Source organism: Melanotaenia boesemani, chromosome 5, assembly GCF_017639745.1.
Source record: "Melanotaenia boesemani isolate fMelBoe1 chromosome 5, fMelBoe1.pri, whole genome shotgun sequence".
NCBI lineage: Eukaryota > Metazoa > Chordata > Actinopteri > Atheriniformes > Melanotaeniidae > Melanotaenia > Melanotaenia boesemani.
In genome coordinates this window covers 8871807-8889507 of record NC_055686.1, presented here as the reverse complement: position 1 = coordinate 8889507, position 17701 = coordinate 8871807, and the positions used below count along the sequence as shown (strand labels likewise).

General features: G+C 39.8%; 1 protein-coding gene across 2 annotated transcripts in view; it reads right to left on the bottom strand.

Annotated features, from left to right (window-relative positions):
• Positions 1–17353, bottom strand: part of LOC121639777 (endophilin-A1-like) — a 52587-nt gene extending 35234 nt beyond the window's left edge. The window contains exon 1 of one of the 2 annotated variants that reach the window (XM_041985268.1): positions 17080–17353. In XM_041985268.1, coding sequence (XP_041841202.1) covers positions 17080–17124 — 45 coding nt within the window. In that variant the 5' untranslated portion in view covers positions 17125–17353. Of the gene's footprint in view, positions 1–14953; positions 15023–17079 lie in introns of those variants that run through there. The other variant, XM_041985269.1, reaches the window with a different exon arrangement.
• Between the last annotated feature and the right edge of the window lie 348 nt (positions 17354–17701).

Here is a 17701-nt window from a genome sequence, read left to right as displayed (position 1 = left end):
TGATAAAACAAATTAGTCATGGTTTCCATTTTGGTGTTTATCAACCAACAGCAAAGTCTCCATAATCTGTTCTTCATCTTTCATCCAGCGGCTGGATAGCTCAGTCTGGACAGACAGATCCGTCTCCTGGATGGATAGATCTGTCTTCCATACGAGAGACCAGAATTATTAACACCTTCCAGTTGGGTCCTTAGTCAAGCCCCTTAACACTACCGCCTACTGCTAAATGTGTCTGCTAAATGACTCCCCTCCTGCTGTTTTACCTAATTCAAACTGCTTTCATTTAACTGATTTATTGGGGAGTTTACTTTGACAATTTGGAAAGAAAACACGAGTCCAGTTTCAGTGCCACCTCTGCTGTTCTGGCTCTCTTTGGCTGCAGTCATTCTCTCCTATATTTATGTTCAGTTTCCTTCCTCGGTCCACTGGCAGGTCATCGTTCCTTCCTTCTGTTTTTAGTTTTCTTGGCGTATAGCAGCCAGCTTAGAGGTGCATTATCACCAACTAGTGGCCTGGAGTATGTTCAGAGATACACAGCTGGCTCTGAACATTGATTGAAAATATCTCATGGCTATTACCGAGACTGGAGTAAATTTAACTGCAATCTCATTTTGAGATTGTTTGAACACCCAGCCCTACTTCCAATTCTAGGCCAAGTGTTCGAGACCAGAATATGATAACTGATTTTTCACTTCACATATGGTCACTTCCTGGTTGGTTTTGAGCATCAACCTTACTTGGTTTGGGTTAGGAATCATTTTAGTTAAGTCTAAAATATATTCTTTCCACAATGCTAGTGTAATTTCAAGGGATTTGTTGACTTCAACGAATGACCAGTTAATCATCAGTTATAAAAGAAGTGGTAAGCCTGATAATAAAAGACAGAATCTGCCAAAAAGTGAGGTATTGTTGGTAATTATTGACTGATTATTTAGTTTTATCCAAAGACCGAGTCTATATACACCATACAACAGCAATACATGATCATCACAGCTTTAATTTTTTTGTATTGTCCAACAGGAAGTCAAGAAACACGACTTTACTTTTGAGCTATTCAAATTAAAACAACAAATCATTAATTTAGTCAACAGGGACCCCGGTTTTAACCTAAAGCAACTTTTAGAATAGCTCATATTTATAAATTAATCATCAAAAAACTGCAGCTTTTTACTTTAACAAATGTACAAGTAGTGAAGAGTTATAAACTCTTTCCAGAGCTCCAGTTAACATGCTAACACAGCTTTATCTGTGTAAACTTTGCCACCATAAGCTGCTGACTGTGACTAAACCCAGCTGGAGCAATAAAACCTTTTTGAATGTTTTTATGAGTTGCTGTAAAGTATACAGAAAGAAATCATACACTATATTGTAAATTTCTGTAACTATTAAGAACAACTTTGAATGTAAAGATGTAAAAATGAGGCATCAACTTGGAGGAATTACTGTAGAAATCAAATGACAATACATCTGTAAACAGCAGTTGTTGCAACAGAAGACTGTTTAGTGGGAAAAATCAGGAAATAATAGGTCTGGTTCTCTGCTGCTGAGTGAAATAAAATCTGTTTAATACTTTCCTCTAGCTTTTCAGACATCCTCATGCTTTCTACTTCACCCTCTTTACTTTGCCTTTCTTTGATGTTTGTATATTTGGGCATTGATCTGTTCTCACTCTTTGGCTTTCTCATGTTTAATTCAGCTGGTTAGATCGAGGTGTCCCATTTCCTGCCCCCTTGCTGGTGGCCATCTTTGTTGATGGCACAGTGACCGGTCAGCTGGCTTCATGCTGCCACCTCTTTCCTGCTCAGCTCTGGTTTTTGTTTTCCATCTGCTGAGGCCTGAGTCCAGGAGAAGCACACATTTTAAGCACAGACACACTGTTGATGCTGGGATGTGTCCTAGATTCAAGTCTCGGCAGACGGGACATTCATATCAAGTTTTAATGTTCCCATTCCTCGTGTTGATTGGCTGATATGCCCATGACATGAGTGGCTCACTTACTCTAATTTTCAAGTGTAACTGAGATAAAAAGAAAAAAAAAGTTTACAAAGATTCTGACCCCAAAATATCCAATTTGAAATGATTATTTCTGCATCAGAGCCTCCCCTCAGCTTTACAGTCATTTTTATGGTTAGTGGTTCAGACAGGGCTGAACTGTTGATATTTTAGGACCTGTAAACATGGACATGGGTACTTTGAGCCTATTGAAGAAATGCAAACAGAGAGCTTTTGACACTGCAACAACAAACTTAGCCAAATAGCACTGGTGCTAACCTTCCTAACAGGAACGTGTTTAAAAAAAAAATCGATTTTCAGTACTTTAGTATCAATTAGATATTAATTAGAACATATATAAATACTATAATGTCTCTTTTACATCTGCTGGTTCACGGAAAGTACCAGCTACTTCTAAACATTCTCAACAGGCACTGCAGCGGGCAGCCCTGCCCCTACAGCAGCTACGTGGTGACCCTACTGTTTACACTGAAGACATATTTTCAGCATGGCTGATTGTTGACGGTGAACTCACACGTCTGCCATATAGCAATAAAAAGAGGTTGAAGCTGTCTTTCTTGAGACATGACCTGGTGCTTGTCCAAGTTTTGCAACTTTGGTGTCTAAAGGTTAACTCGTTTGTTTGTTCTACTGTTTATTTGTTCTGTTATTAAGTATCATGAAGAAAACAACACTTTTATTTATAAATACACTAGTGGTTTAAGTTCTATTAGTTTAGTATTTTTGCACTACAGAGCAACAGGTTCAGAAGACTGCTTCATTGCACGAGCTTATAGAGCTTTAAAATATTGCATATTTATTTAAATGGTCTGTATTTATATAGTACTTTTACCCAAAGCGCTTTACAGCATACATCACATTCACCCATTCACACACACATTCACACACTGATGGCGGAAGCTACCAAGCACGATACAAACCACACCCCATCAGGAGCAATTTGGAGTTCGGTGTCTTGTCCAGGGACACCTTGACATGAGCTTGACTGGCCGAGGATCAAACCGGCAACCCTCAGGCTACAAGACGACCGCTCTACCCACTGAGCAAGGTGCGGCATGGCTCAGTGGGTAGAGTACACGTCCACATGATGAAACACTACTCTAAAGACAGAACCCAACACCAAAGCTGCTGGTCTTGGAGCAGACCTGGTTGAGCTGGACAGACAACTTTGAAAGCAAGACAACTTTTGCTGAAAAATGTTCTTACATTGCATTTGACTGATCTGCTGTGCTTGTAAATTAATCAATACTGGAATGCTTCACAAATGGACACTCTGCAACTTTTACAGGTGCACCATAGCGACTATCCTGACTGGCTGCATCACCGCCTGGTACAGCAGCTGCACCGTCCTCCACCGCAAGTCTCTACAGACGGTGGTAAAAACTTCTCAGTACATCACCAGGACGATCCTGCCATCCATGGAGGACCTCTACACCCAGCGGTGTAGGAGGAAGGCCACCAAAATCATTAAGGGCCCCGGCCACCCCAGTCACTAGCTGTTTTGTCTGCTACCGTCTGGCCGACGGTTTTGCAGCATTCAAGCCAGTACCACCAGGCTCAGGGACAGCTTCATACCGCAGGCTATAAGACTTCTAAATGCTGCCAGCAGCAATGGCACCTTTAAATAATAACATTTTCTTATTGCTTATTATATATTCATTGTATAACTTATTTGTAGTATTCTTGCTTTTTGTGTTCGACTATTTTCATTGTGGTTTATATTCTTTTTAGCTTTGTTAGGAGAGCCTGGGATCTAAGAATTTCACTGCCAATGATTATAGATGTAATTGTTGTGAAATGACAATAAATTTGTTCGTTCGTTCATTCACTCATTAATTCATTCATTCATTCAAATGTGGTTGATGGACAGTGAGTTGAGCTGTATTATGAGAAGCGGTACCAAGAGACTTGCCACTAACAAGGATCAAAAACACCTATCTGTCTTAAAAACACAAAATATTAATGTTTTGTGACACAGATGTAATTCCTTCTAAGAACCTGACAGTTTAACAAGCTGTCTTGTTTATCTGGGAGATGAAAATGTAATCTCGGCAGTGGTGGAGCACCCCGAGTTGTAAAATATAGATTATGTATAAACAGTCTTATGTGAGGATGTTGTCCAACCAGGGGGCAGAAAGTGGCACTCATTCCAATCTGCTTGGCAGAGTTGAGCTCTGCTTGAAAAAATGGATGGAGATTGTTCAAAATTCAAGGGGATCACAGGCTTTTGTTAAGAGCTGAGGGAAATGTGGACTCAGTCCAGTAAAAGAGCAGAATGAGACTTTGGACGTCCCAAAGCTCAGCTTGCTTTGTCACTTTTACATCGTTAGCTTGAATGGCTACGTTTATATCCATAAATCCATCATCATGACGTGATTGAAGGGTGGCAAGACTTGTACAGTAACAATAAAGAATTCTTGAATTAACTATACTGAGAAATTGCAAGATCCAGACACAATTAGTCTGACGTGTATTTTACAATTTCTGTTAAACCCAGTGGAATTAACCAAACTGTCCTAAAGCTGTTATCTTGTCAACGATTTGATTAGATTCCACGAAGAATTACGATGCATCACCGTGTTGCATCCTCACTTTTATTTATTATTGCACATTTCTACTTTTTCATCAATGAATACAAGCAGATAATAAGAACTCCCTTTTTACTTATAATTATTTCAGAAATCTATCTGAATATCTAGAATATGACAACTTGAGAACTTTAAGGTTCCACTGCCAGAAAATCAAGAAACATGATTACTATACATTAGCTTACTTATAACTGATAGTTTGGTTGCTGAATCGATGCAGAATCATCTACGTCTGCATTGCAATGCATCATAGAAATTATTAAATTAACACCCCCTACCTACATGGTGTATTTGGATAATCGCACCACTTTTAGCTACTTTCTCTCAGATTCCTGCTCATACTGTGATGTTGCCATTTGATCATGATTCCCATGTTTACGCCACAATCTGACGCTAATTCAACTCCGTATATTCTTTGTTTGTCATTGGATGGGATGCAGTTTCAATTGCTTCCCAACCAAAAGCCCCATTACACTAAAACACCATCATTTAACCCTACAGACCTTTCGTATCCAGACTAATTCACATTATTTTTTTGAGTAAAGTGTTTTAAAAAACCTAAACTCTAGCCCATGTGTACTTGATAATGTAGACCACGACAAATGCCACATAGAAGCCAACAATGACACCAACTTCATTAATTTACAGCAGACCAGAGTCAGATTGACTGCTTCTAGATGGAGACTCGGATTGCAGGACGGCTCATGTAATGTGCACAGGAAGCAGCATCACCACCTCAAAGAGACTAACAAGATGTCAGCATGTTAGTCTTCACTGTGGAAAAACTTTTGATTCACTCAAACCTTTTTCTTAATTAGAGTGCAGGAGATAAGAGAGCTTTGTCCCTGAGGAGTGAAGTGCCCTGCAGCTTCAAGATGTTCACTCATTCCAACTTTTCAGATCAATAACTTTACCATGCCCGAGGCTTTGTTTTAAAAGTATCGTACAAGCTGAAACAGTCTCAGAAACGCTGACGGTTTTCTGACATCATCACAGAAACCTGAAAACTGTTAATAATCCTAAATTCTGAGCCTGTAAAAACTTATTTAATGTAAAGGACAGACTCTGCCCTTCTGTTCTTAAATACTATCAAAAGAAATCATTGGCAGGAAGTCTTTAAACATTATAATAAGGTTTGAAAGGAAGAAGGACACACAAGCTGTAGAAGATGAGTTGTTCGTCATTTTCTGGGCTGGTAACAACACTGGTCTCTACGCACAGCCAGATGTGAGACCAACACAGCAGCCTGTTGTCTTAAATGCTGAATTAAGATTCACTGCTACTTATTTTTAGCTTGATTTCATCTAAACACAAAAGCTCACCAGGAACGTTATTCAAACATTTCTTAACCCTTTAAGGCCCGACCCATGAAAAAATAGTAAGAAAAGTCCAATTTCATTACAAAATGTAACAAAAAAATTTATATTTTTTGGCAGGAGATATCTACCATGTGATAGTTTAAAAATATTATAATGTGGTTTTCTGCTTCTGGGTGTCTATTAGGGGCAGAAGAAAAGTATCAGATTGTGTTCAACAGGATTTTTAGCAAAGTTTATACCATAAATTGAAGCAAAATGTCTCAGAAACTGTATGTAACAAATATGTCACGTCACGTCTTATAGGTTAAACTGATGCAGGTTTGGGGTTTATTATGGTTCATGAGGAACAAACTATCTGATTTCCTTAAACCCCTTTAAACCAAACCATTATCGTAATTCCTCAAGCATTCCTGCTACTAGGTGTACTGTAAATCCAACAGATTTCTAAAAGCTGAGGTGGAGCTTTCCATTGATAATAAACGATTTACAGGATATCGCATGATGTGGGCAGGAAAACAGCACTTTCTGTCACCGATGACATGTCGGATATGAAAGGTTAAAGGAAAGTTAAAATGGCCAAAGTCAGTGAAAATCAGGAAATCAGAACTGAAAAATAAAATTTATTAGAGAAAAATGGCATTTATGCAGCTATAGGAGATGATTTCCATTCATGGTGTTTGTGGAGTAGAGTAGATAAGAGTAGAAGACAACTAAATGCTTTCAATTAAATGTGTCTGAAACCAAAAATAAACAGATGCAAACCTCAAATGTCTGACGGTCTGTCTAAAATATTGTTTTTCTGATGCATCAAGCAAACTGATGACAATATGAAGTACGGTTCATGACATGATAGTTTAGATCTGATTCTTCAACTCTGCATTAGTACAAGTGCACAGAAGCAAAATGAAACAAAACAAAATGTAAAAATAAGAAAAAAAGAGAAACAGCAGCATGAAAGTGGTCAACATCCAGTATATGTCGACATGCAGAGTTATGTCGAGCCACAGATCTGCAGAAATGTGCAGGAGTGACTTGACTTCACCTGGGTTCATTTGTCCAATTTTGAGAAATTACTTTAGTTTGACTTTTTAAATTTTAATTATATGTATAGTTTAGGTTGGATGTTGGAGAAACATCTTTATTTTTGTGTAAACACTGTAAAAAATCCAACCTACTCTCATGCAGCTAATTGTTGCATCTGCTAACACAAGCTAGTCAAACGATTAAAAAATGTTTTTGAAAAATGACTTAATAATGGATGGTTTGTTTATTTATCTCAGCCAGTATGTAGAGGATTCATGGCTCCAACATCTGCCTGTGCAAACCCATTGGGACTTTTTATTGACTCAGGAGAACTATTTATGGTACAGTTTGGTTAGTTTACAGGCATGAGCATCTCCTCCTCGTCTTCCATATCTGATGTTTTTTTGGCATCGCCTTCCGAACAGGAGGTCGATCCAGCTGTTTGCATTGCTATGGCCATCACAGTAAGCTTATATTTGGGGCACTACAGCAGGAAAAGCCGAGCAACGGCCACAATGTTTACCATTCTGAATGCACCATGCTAATCACATGGTTGCTTATTCTTCATTACCTTGTCTTCTTGACAATTTCACAAATCTGTCACAGCAGGGGGCACCAAGGCCCCCGCCAATAACAGTTATCATTGCAATTCAATCTCTGTGCAGCCAAACTGCCATCTTAAGCCTCTTCAACTACCAGATGGCAGCACTTCCATCAGCTTCCGCCAACAGCTCATTGGATTGGACATAAAGGTGCACATGAAGAGAATCTCAGTTTACTTCTGATTCAAGTTCTCAGCCCACCCCTCAGAATCTCAACAAAGAGCAGCAATTTAGGACTGGAGGCCCTCAGTGTTACATTTAAAGCTTTATTTTTCTCAAATGGCAAGAAGAGCTCTACAATCATAGTCCATTACAGACACCACTAAAGGGAAAAAAAGCTAAATAATAACATGTTGAGTCACCCAAAATCACTTCTAGGGAAGATTTCCTTACCAAGACAGCCCTCTAAGTAGCTGAAATAGACATGTTTAATAGCTACAATCCACATGGTTACACAGTTTTTTGGTTGCACTCAGATAACCAATAATTGACATCAGCCGAAACAATGAGGAGTCACAGAAACCATTAACTGACCATTATAGATCCATCATCACATGCAAAGAAGTAGCATTATTGCTCACGAACAGGTACTGTTAAAATATGACACCACGCCTGCTACCAGGATGACCCCTGAACATCAGCCCAAACTAGAAAAAGAAAATACAAAACTCTGACCACAGATGGTTGAAACAAGCTAACATCCTCCTGCATTAAGACAAAGCCTCATGTTGTTGACAATATACCAACATGTGAATCCTAACTTCATAACAGTACACCATGTCTTTCAATGTGAAGGTTTGGGACTTTTGTTCAGTTTTTTACAGTGTGTTATTTCTGCCAGTGAATTAGATTTCTTAACCTGCAATTACTTAGTAAAGCTAGAAGGTATACTGCAGTAGTATTGCGTGTAATCATGGATAATTATCTGTCACCTCCAGTAGTCAACATCCACCCTGCTGCTCACACACAGCTTCCTTTGCTTTGTGCTTGTTTGCACGATGGATAAAGCATATGGATGGACCAGATCACAGTGACCAACGTCTACGGGGCTCATCAGCATCAGGTAGCCGATGACGACGGGTCAGCTTCACATTTTAATTCACACAGAGAAAAGCTCAGAGATAAATGAAGAAAAATGAGCAGCCTTGTCTCTCCTGGTTTCCAGAGTTACCGCTCTGTGACGTCTCCCCCCAACCGCCACCCTCCCTCTCTTTCCGATAACGTCTGCTGTTGATTCACAGATCTATTTCGGGCCTCGCTCCCTGCCCACTCGCCCCCAAGCTGTTGACATCCCACCTCACATCAAACACGTGACTCATGATTTTATATTTGTCCTGCTCCTGTGTGACATGCGTCAGCTACTGTTAATACATGACACATGGAAAGGAAAACCCACCAGATCTGGATCTGTAGCCCAAGCGCTCTGATCTATTGATGCCTAAAACTATTAAAAAGACATCAGTGAGCCTCACTGTTGCTCTGCATGACATTTTCTTTGTGATGATAAGCAACCACACACGCTTCATCCTGCTGACTGAAATACACGCCAGAGCATCGAACACGGATTAATCCATGTGGGAAAAACCCAATCAAATACAGAAATTTCTTCCTGTTTGAAAGATGTTGCCCAGATTAGAGTATGGCAGTCAAGATTGAGTGAGATATAAACACAGGCTCCTTTTTTGACCTCATCATTTCAGTCTTTGCAGCATCTAAAATTTCCTCCCCTGACTATGTTGAATGAGACAACAAATTCGCCGTCATAGACCTTTCAGTGTAACTGGTTTCTTCTAGATTTTAGGATTTGATCCAAACCAGAGGTCGGAGACTGATGGATGTCTGTGTTGCAACCTGGAGGTTTGAGTTGTTTTAAGTTGCATTCTCACCATTTAAGCCCCGACCCAAGAAAAAAATGGGGAGAAAAGTCAATTGTTTTTTATAATAGTTTTTATTTTTGTCCTCTGACAAAATGTAAAAAAGTAGCAACAAAATTTTTTTTTAGTATGAATAATTTACCATTGATATGCCAAAATTACTGTAGTGAATTATTGTTTTATTACTGTATCCACCAAGGGGCAGAAGACAAGTATCAGATTGTGAACAACAGGGGTTTGAGCAAAGTTTTTACCATAAAGTGATGCAAAAGGTCTTAAAAGTTGGTATGAATTAAATATGATACATACAGCATTAAAGGGTTGGATGTATGCATTCCAGCTTCCACAGATAGTATGGTTTCATCCTGCTGACTGAAATACACACCATTAGTTGTGTTTATTAGTTGCACTCTGGTGCAACTAATAAACAACTAATAGAGGCGAACTCTTGTTCATTTGAAAAGTGGGGGTCCTGGTACCCTTGCAAGCGAACCCTGGTGCAGTTCCCATAAAGAGTAAAAGCAAACAGACCATCCAGAACCAGCAAAGAGAGGAAGTGATGTCATAGATGTCACAAGTCATAGAGTGACATGTTGGACAGATTCTTGTGAAAACCGCTTTAGGTTTTAACAGCAAAGTAAAAACTAGATACTAAATTTTAGAATTAATTAGTATCTGAGAATCAGTTGTTTTGACAACACTAGTGATGGTTGAACCTTGGTACCTGGGAAGCCGCAGTTTGCCACCTCCAAGCGAGCTCACCACCTGCAGGGAGGGATTTTAGTGGTCAGGTGTGCAATGCACAACGGTAATCAGGTACAGGTGGGGTGCCTGAGCGTGCTGATCCCCAGCGTCAGACACTGGGTAAAATATTGAATATGATGGTTGAATTCGACTGAAACTTGATTTATCATTAAAAATGTCCAAATTTGACAACAGTTGACCGGCAAGGCTTTGTTTTATTTAAACATCTTTAAAATTGCTACATGCCTTAAAGTCCTCCCGTCCTCTGTATTCAGTGATTAACTGTACATATATGATGAATGAAAAGGGACAGGACTTAGAATAGATAATGCATAAAATGATAATGCATGCATAAATAATGCAAAAAATACTGATAAAATTTATTTCCACTGATTTTATTTTTTCATCTGTAATTGGTTGATTCTTTAACATAAATTACATACATAAACACAGTTCAGGCTGTCCTCTGGAGCTGTCTGAACCTTCAGGATGCTCTTCGTCTCTGCTGCTGCTGCTCTTTATTTATTTTTTTCCAACTCTGCTGCAATGACCCAGTTTCGCCCTCGGGGATCAATAAAACATCATCTCCTCTCTTTATCAACACCGTGTCGTCTGACAAACGCAACAAATGTGCAGGAATTTGTCCTGGTGACAGACAGGACAGAAGACAGACAGACATGAGGAAGATGGATTATTCCAACTTTCCTCCTCTTGTGGTTGTTTCAGTATTGATGTTGATCAGGATTCTAAACACCTTTTAATGAGATTAAAGAAGCACTCAGGCTCAGATTACTGCAGGAATGTGTGAAATAAATAAAATTTCCATCGATCTGGATTATTTTCAATGTTCAGTCTCTGTGGAGCTGCTGTTGGAAGTTCAGAGTAAAAATATCTCAGCTTCAGACAGAATAGCATAAACACTGGTTTAGCTGTTTCTCAGATGGTGTATTATCAGACATTACCAGGTTTTAAACTGACACATATACTACACATCAGTCTCTTTACCTGCTTGTTAGCACAGATATCTAACCAGCCAATCACATGGCAGCAACTCAACACATGTAGTCCTGTAGACATGGTGAAAACAATTTGCTGAAGTTCAAACAGCATCCGAACGAGGTAGAAAGGGGATTTAAATTACTTTGAACATAGCATGATTGTTAGATAGAGATTAGATTAGATTAGACTTTATTAATCTCACAGTGGAGAAATTCTCTTGTTAGTCTGAGTATTTACTGGGATTTCCACACACAACCATCTCAGGGTTTACAGAGAACGGTCTGAAGAAGAGAAAATATCCAGTGAGCAGCAGTTGTCTGGACGAAAATGTCTTGTTGATGTCAGAGGTCAGAGGAGAATGGGCAGTCTGGCTGGAGATGATAGAAAGACAACAGGAAGCCCAATAAGCACTGGTTCCCACCAAGGTCTGCAGAATACCATCTCTGAACACACAACACGTCCAACCTTGAAGCAGATGGGCTACAGCAGCAGAAGACCACACCGGGTGCCTCTTGTCAGCTAAGAACAGGAAACTGAGGCTACAATTCACACACACTCACCAACACTGGACAATAGAAGATGGAGAAACGTTGCTGGTCTGATGAGTCTCCATTTCAGCTCCACATTCAGATGCTAGGCTCAGAATTTGGTGGAAACATCATGAAAACATGGATCCATCCTGCACTAGATCAACGCTTCAGGCTGCTGCTGGTGTAATGGTGAGGGGGATAATTTCTTGGCCCACTATGGGGCCTATAGTACCAGCATGGCCTGGTTTAACCACCACAGTCTACCTGAGTATTGTTGCTGACCATGTCCATCCCTGTATGACCACAGTGTAGCATCTTCTGATGCTACTTCCAGCAGGATAATGCACCACGTCACAAAGCTCAGATCATCTCCAGCTGCTTTCTAGAACATGACAATGAGTTCACTGGACTCCAACGGCCTCCACAGCCACCAGATCGCAATCCGACAGAGCACCTCTGGGATGTGGTGGAACAAGAGATTCTCATCAAGGATGCAGCAACTGCGTGATGCTGTCATGTCAATATGGAGAAAAATCTCTGAGGAAGGGTTCCACCTCCTTGTTTGATCTACGTTACCAAGAGTAAAGACAGTTCTAAAGCAAAACGGGAGTCCAACTCAGTACTAGTAAGGTGGAGCTGATATTGCAACCAGTGGGTGAATTTAGATCCAGTTAATGACTTTACCTTCATCCTCAGGAGTGTTTGAGAAACCTCCAGACCTGGTTTGAGAAACTAAGCTATGTAGTAGCAGAAAGTAGGACAAGGACCAGAGAAATTATGTGTTGACTAGTGAAACAGGTGACATGATGGTGGTTAAACTAACACATACTCTTTAAAACTGAAGATAACGTTCTACCATGGATGAAAACAAAGGTTGCACTACACATTCTCCCTGACAAGCATAAAAATAGAGAGGTCTGTCAGGGTTTCGTTTTCAGGTACTATTAGACATATTCGTTGCTCATGTTATTTGTTCTCCAGCTATAACAGAAAATTTAGCTTTTTTCTTTCCTGAATCACAGAAACTCCTAATCCCAGAGAACCCAGTAATCCTTGCTGCTGCTAGCTCAGCCCATAATGAGTTGCTTTATCAGTACGTGAATGTTCTTCATCCTTCCCCACATCAGTCTGTAACTTATTACATCTTATCAGAGGCCAAATTAACAGGCCTATTAGAGAGACTGCAGAAGCTCAGCTGCGGTGACATTTTGTGATGGTTGTAATTAGCTGCAGTCTAACAATGTGGTCCTTAGAGCCGGTTAGAAGATGAGGACAGGAAAAGTGATCAAATACAAGCCTAAAAAATTCACGCCCAACCAGACAAATATTTAACATGTGATTGTTGATGGTTTTGCTGTGGATAAATGAATGTTTTTGTCCACCAGCTCTGTGATCTAATCTGTCCAAATCTGTCAAAAGACATAAAAAAATTCAGATAATTCTGATGTTGGAAAACAAAGAGTGACAGTATGCTCCTGTATGTTTTATGACGTGTAAGTTTTAAAAAGTAGACACTGTTGGATGTATTTGGTTAAGCCTGGTTCATTGTTTTCCCATATCCCTGACTATATATCACTAAAGTAATTAATTTAAATCTGTGACGAAGATGACAGGAAGCGAGGTGGTGTCCTAGAAACAGTTTCATTTATTGGCTCAGTGTTTTTTTCCAGCACTAGCCCAACTGAGACGGTAGATAATGAAGGGGGTTGTTGGGTGAGACATGAGTCATCGACTTAGCATCAGAATCAGTAAGTCGATTTGATTTCACCCTTTGATTTGCTGGTCTATTGGGTTTGGCTCACTGCCTCAAGTGGCCATTAGAGGAACTGCAGATTTTTATCTTTCCTTTTCTTACACTGGTCAAAAAATGCACAAACATTGTTAACAACTAGATCAGGAGCAATGGGAAATTCTCAGTGACGCGGCCCCTAACAACGGCTTATTCAGCATCCGTCTTGAAACCTACCTGTGCTGTGAGTACTGGTAAGCTGTCTTATCTCGTTCTTTTCCTCTTTTCCTCCAATAATATCCTCCTATGTTTCTTTGCTGCCACTGTGCGTGCTTAAAACAGCTGGTGTGTTGATATTTGCTTGCTAACACGTGACGCGGTGCATAAAGCTAAATTCAGCAGCAACGTCACGTTGTTGGGCAGCAGCTCTAGAAGTTCACACAGTATTGTCACTTGGCTATCAAACGAGTCATGAACGCAGAGTTTTAATGTCAAAGTTGCATCCTGCATCTTTAAGACCTACATTAAATGACTCTGCAGAAGACAGGGATTTTAATTGGCTGTAGTTGGGCTCAGCTTCAAGGCGAACACAAGATCCCCGTCCAGATCAACGAGCATGCTAACTTTCACCAAGGATGCTGCGGTCGGGTTTTCAGTAGAAAACACTACCTACGGTCTACCTACTGTAACATCTCACATGGAGACTGACAGCTTGAGACATTGATGATTTTTTTTTTTTCAACTGTAGTCATGACAACGGGATGCTTCTCTATCCCGCTGTGTGATGCTGACATTTGTGGTCCAGTCAAAAGTAGTAAATGGTTAAGGCTGTAATTAGCTTCTTTTAGTAGATACAAAAGCATTTAAACCCCCGTTTACAGCTGTATTCTGCATATTAGTTGTATCAACTTTTTAGATGACATTTGTCTTCATTTGGAATGTCTTTTTGAACATATCTTTTGTCAAGTAGGGACAGAAATCCCATCCCATCCTCCTCCTATACTGCTTACTGTATTTGACTATGCACCATCAACGCCTTTTTACGTCTTTTTACAATGAACCAATAAACAAAAGGCAAACAGCCACAGTTGCACTAAAAATGTTGACAGTTACAAGATGGTCATGGTAACTACTTCAAAATGTCTAGTTTGTGGTGCAGAAACCTGAACAATTACTGCAGCAAGTAGTAATCAATGATGGGCTTGCTGGTGTTTATTAACTAAAATATATAGAACCAGATTTCCATCTTGGAGTGAATATCCATCCATCCATCCATCCATCCATCCATCCATCCATCCATCCATCCATCCATCCAGTCGCAGCGACACAGCGAGATTGAAACAGCAACAGGAGGAGAGATTAGACTGGGTGAAAGCCGAGTGAACAGACGTCAGGTCAGTTTCATGCAGCCGCAGCCCGTCTCCACCTTCATCTCACATTCAGACACAACATCAACCAGAAGCTAACAATCAGAGGACTCCTCCCTCATCTCTCCTGCCAACTTGTGTTGTTCTGCTATAAAACAGAAATACCTTAAAACCCATCAACACCTCAGCCCCTCCTGATGATCTCCATCATTATCACAAGCCAGCGGTCTGGTGGAAGGATGTCTGGGAAAAAGCTTTGAGTTGGTTAAGAGGTTGAAAGGGGGGGATGATGGAAGGATGCATTCACGGATTAGAAGCATCAAAGGGAGTAAAAGGAAAATGGACAGAAGAACAGGCAACAGGAAGTAAATTCATAAAAGGAGGGAATAAAGTGCGCTGAAAGATGATGAAAGGATGAACAGAAGACGATGGAAACGGTATGGAGGGATGGGAAGTTGGGAGATGTTTCTAGCAAAGTTAAAGGGAAGAAAAAAACAAAAAGCAATAACTCAAAGGAAACATGACAGATCGATTTATGGAATGACAAACAGATGGATGAGTGATGATGAGAGGAGGAAGAAATAGAAAAAAATGAGGGTTTAAGTACAACCAGTGGATGGAGGGATCAGACAGATGAAACAGGGAAGATGAAAGCATGCAAATGAAGTGACGACTGATAAAAAGATGTGAATGAAAATGAGGTGAAAGAGGCCAAAGAGGTAGAAGAAAATGGTGAGAGAGAGAGATGGAGAGCAGATGAAGATAAAGATGGGATGATTAATGAAGAGAACATCAGAGAATAGGGTGATGGGGGATGGAAAGAAGCGTCGGATGGTGATGGATGGATGTTAAAGATCAACAGAGATGTGAATGGAAAGGAAGAAATAGAAGGAAATGTGATGGAGGGATGTATAGATAAAGAAATAAATAGAGGGATAAAAAATAAAGGATGAGAGGATGGGAGGTGATGGAGGACTGAAGGTTGGAGGGGTGAGGGTGTTTATCAACATGAAGACATAAAGAAATGCTGGAAAGGTGATGGAGGGATGAGCAGCGAGGAAAAAGTAGAGGCTGGGAAGGATAGAAAAAGAAAGAGTGGAATATAAAAGCATTATCTAAATAAATGGATAGACTTATTTAAAGAGGGATGAAAAGAAGGGAAAAATGAAGGGATGGATGAATCTTAGGATGATGGAGGGATGGCTGCACAGGGACAAGGAAAATGAAGGACAGGTGAAGATAGAGGGATAGAGAAGGATGGAAGAAAACTGAAGACCATGAAAAGAGGAGGGTAAGTGATGGCAATGGATGGATAGCATCAGGGAGAAAAAGGGTTGAAGAAAAAGATGAATGGACGGATGCAAAGAATGAAAGCAAAGAGGTATAAAGGTGTGGGACTAATGCAGGATGGATGGATAAACGGATGGATTCATAGATGAATGGCTGATAAGATAGATATAAAGTAGATGAGATGGAGAGATAAAAACACTAAGAAAGAAGATGGAGTGATGAAAGGAAGGGTGACTGACGGAGGGGTGGAATAGTTTTGATTAAGACTCAGAAAAAGAAAATTAAGGGACGGAAATAGATGTCGAGGTATAGAAAAAGTTGATGACTAATAATGGATGGATGGAAAGAAAATCAAAAGATGATGGAGGGACAGAAGAATATTTAGGCAGCAATAAAATGGGATGGAGGAGAACTGGGGATGACGGAGGGATAGCTACCAGGATAAACGAAAGGAAATAAAGAAGGAGAAATGATGTTCAGATGCACAAGATGAGAAGATGGAGGGATGATGGAGGAATGTGTAGGAGAATGGAGGGAATTCCCTGTTGCGTGTAGCAACAGCCAATCAGCTCTGCAGACTTCCAGCTCATACAGTTACATAATATTACATCCCAACTGTGTGTGTTACGGGGGATATACCCAGCTTTTAATGCGAGTCCCAAAAGAACCATCGCGAGAAAAATGTATATATTTTACCATAAATCTCATTTGTGCGCCAAGGATTTCTTTAAATAAATAAAGAATAATAAAGAACATAATGAAATACAAAACTTGGAGAAAAATGAAGCGAAATCTACGAAATTACAAGTCTTATTTTACTTTATTTACTTAAACAAAATGTGTTACAGAAAACAGAACGTTTCCCGTCACAGCGCAGTTTTCTTACATTTTCCATCCACATGAAACGTCTCACAAGTCTTAAAAATTGTAAAATGATAACAATAACAATTATCACTTCTTAATACAAATAAAAACTAATGAAAGCAGGAGTTTCTTCTTACCTGAGTGGCTTTATGGAACTGCTTTTTCAACCCCGCGACAGACATCTCTTCAGATGCGGAGGCAAAAACAAACAAGAAAAAAAATTAATTAAAACAAGAATTTCACGCGGACAGGTGGTAAAAAAAAAAGAAACAAAAAAAAAGAACCGAGCTCGAGTCCAAAAATGTGGCGGTAAATCCTCCGGTTAACGGTCACCAGACGTCGATAGCGTCCGTTTATTTTGATGAAACTGGTGGAAACGGGAGTCTATGACTGCCAGACCAAACCCAGCTGGACCTATTTTCAGACTGGGAGAGAAGGGACGCAGATCGTCTAATAATAAGATGCGTCACTCGAGCACTGGAGGGAAATACAAAGTACTGCCATCCTTCACCTACTGGCAAAAGATTTCTAAATAATACTTTAAACAGGAAAAGCAATGCTACTTAATTTGCAGAGAGAAAGTGACCTATGAATAATACAGTCAAATACATTATTATAGCGATTAAGAATACATCAAACGTACAGGTTTAAACCAAGTTATAAACAGAGGTTTTTTAATACGCCAAGACTGGGTCACTGCATGAATTTGCTGAGTAACAGCATATTTCACAATTTATGGGAAAGGAAAATATATTACTA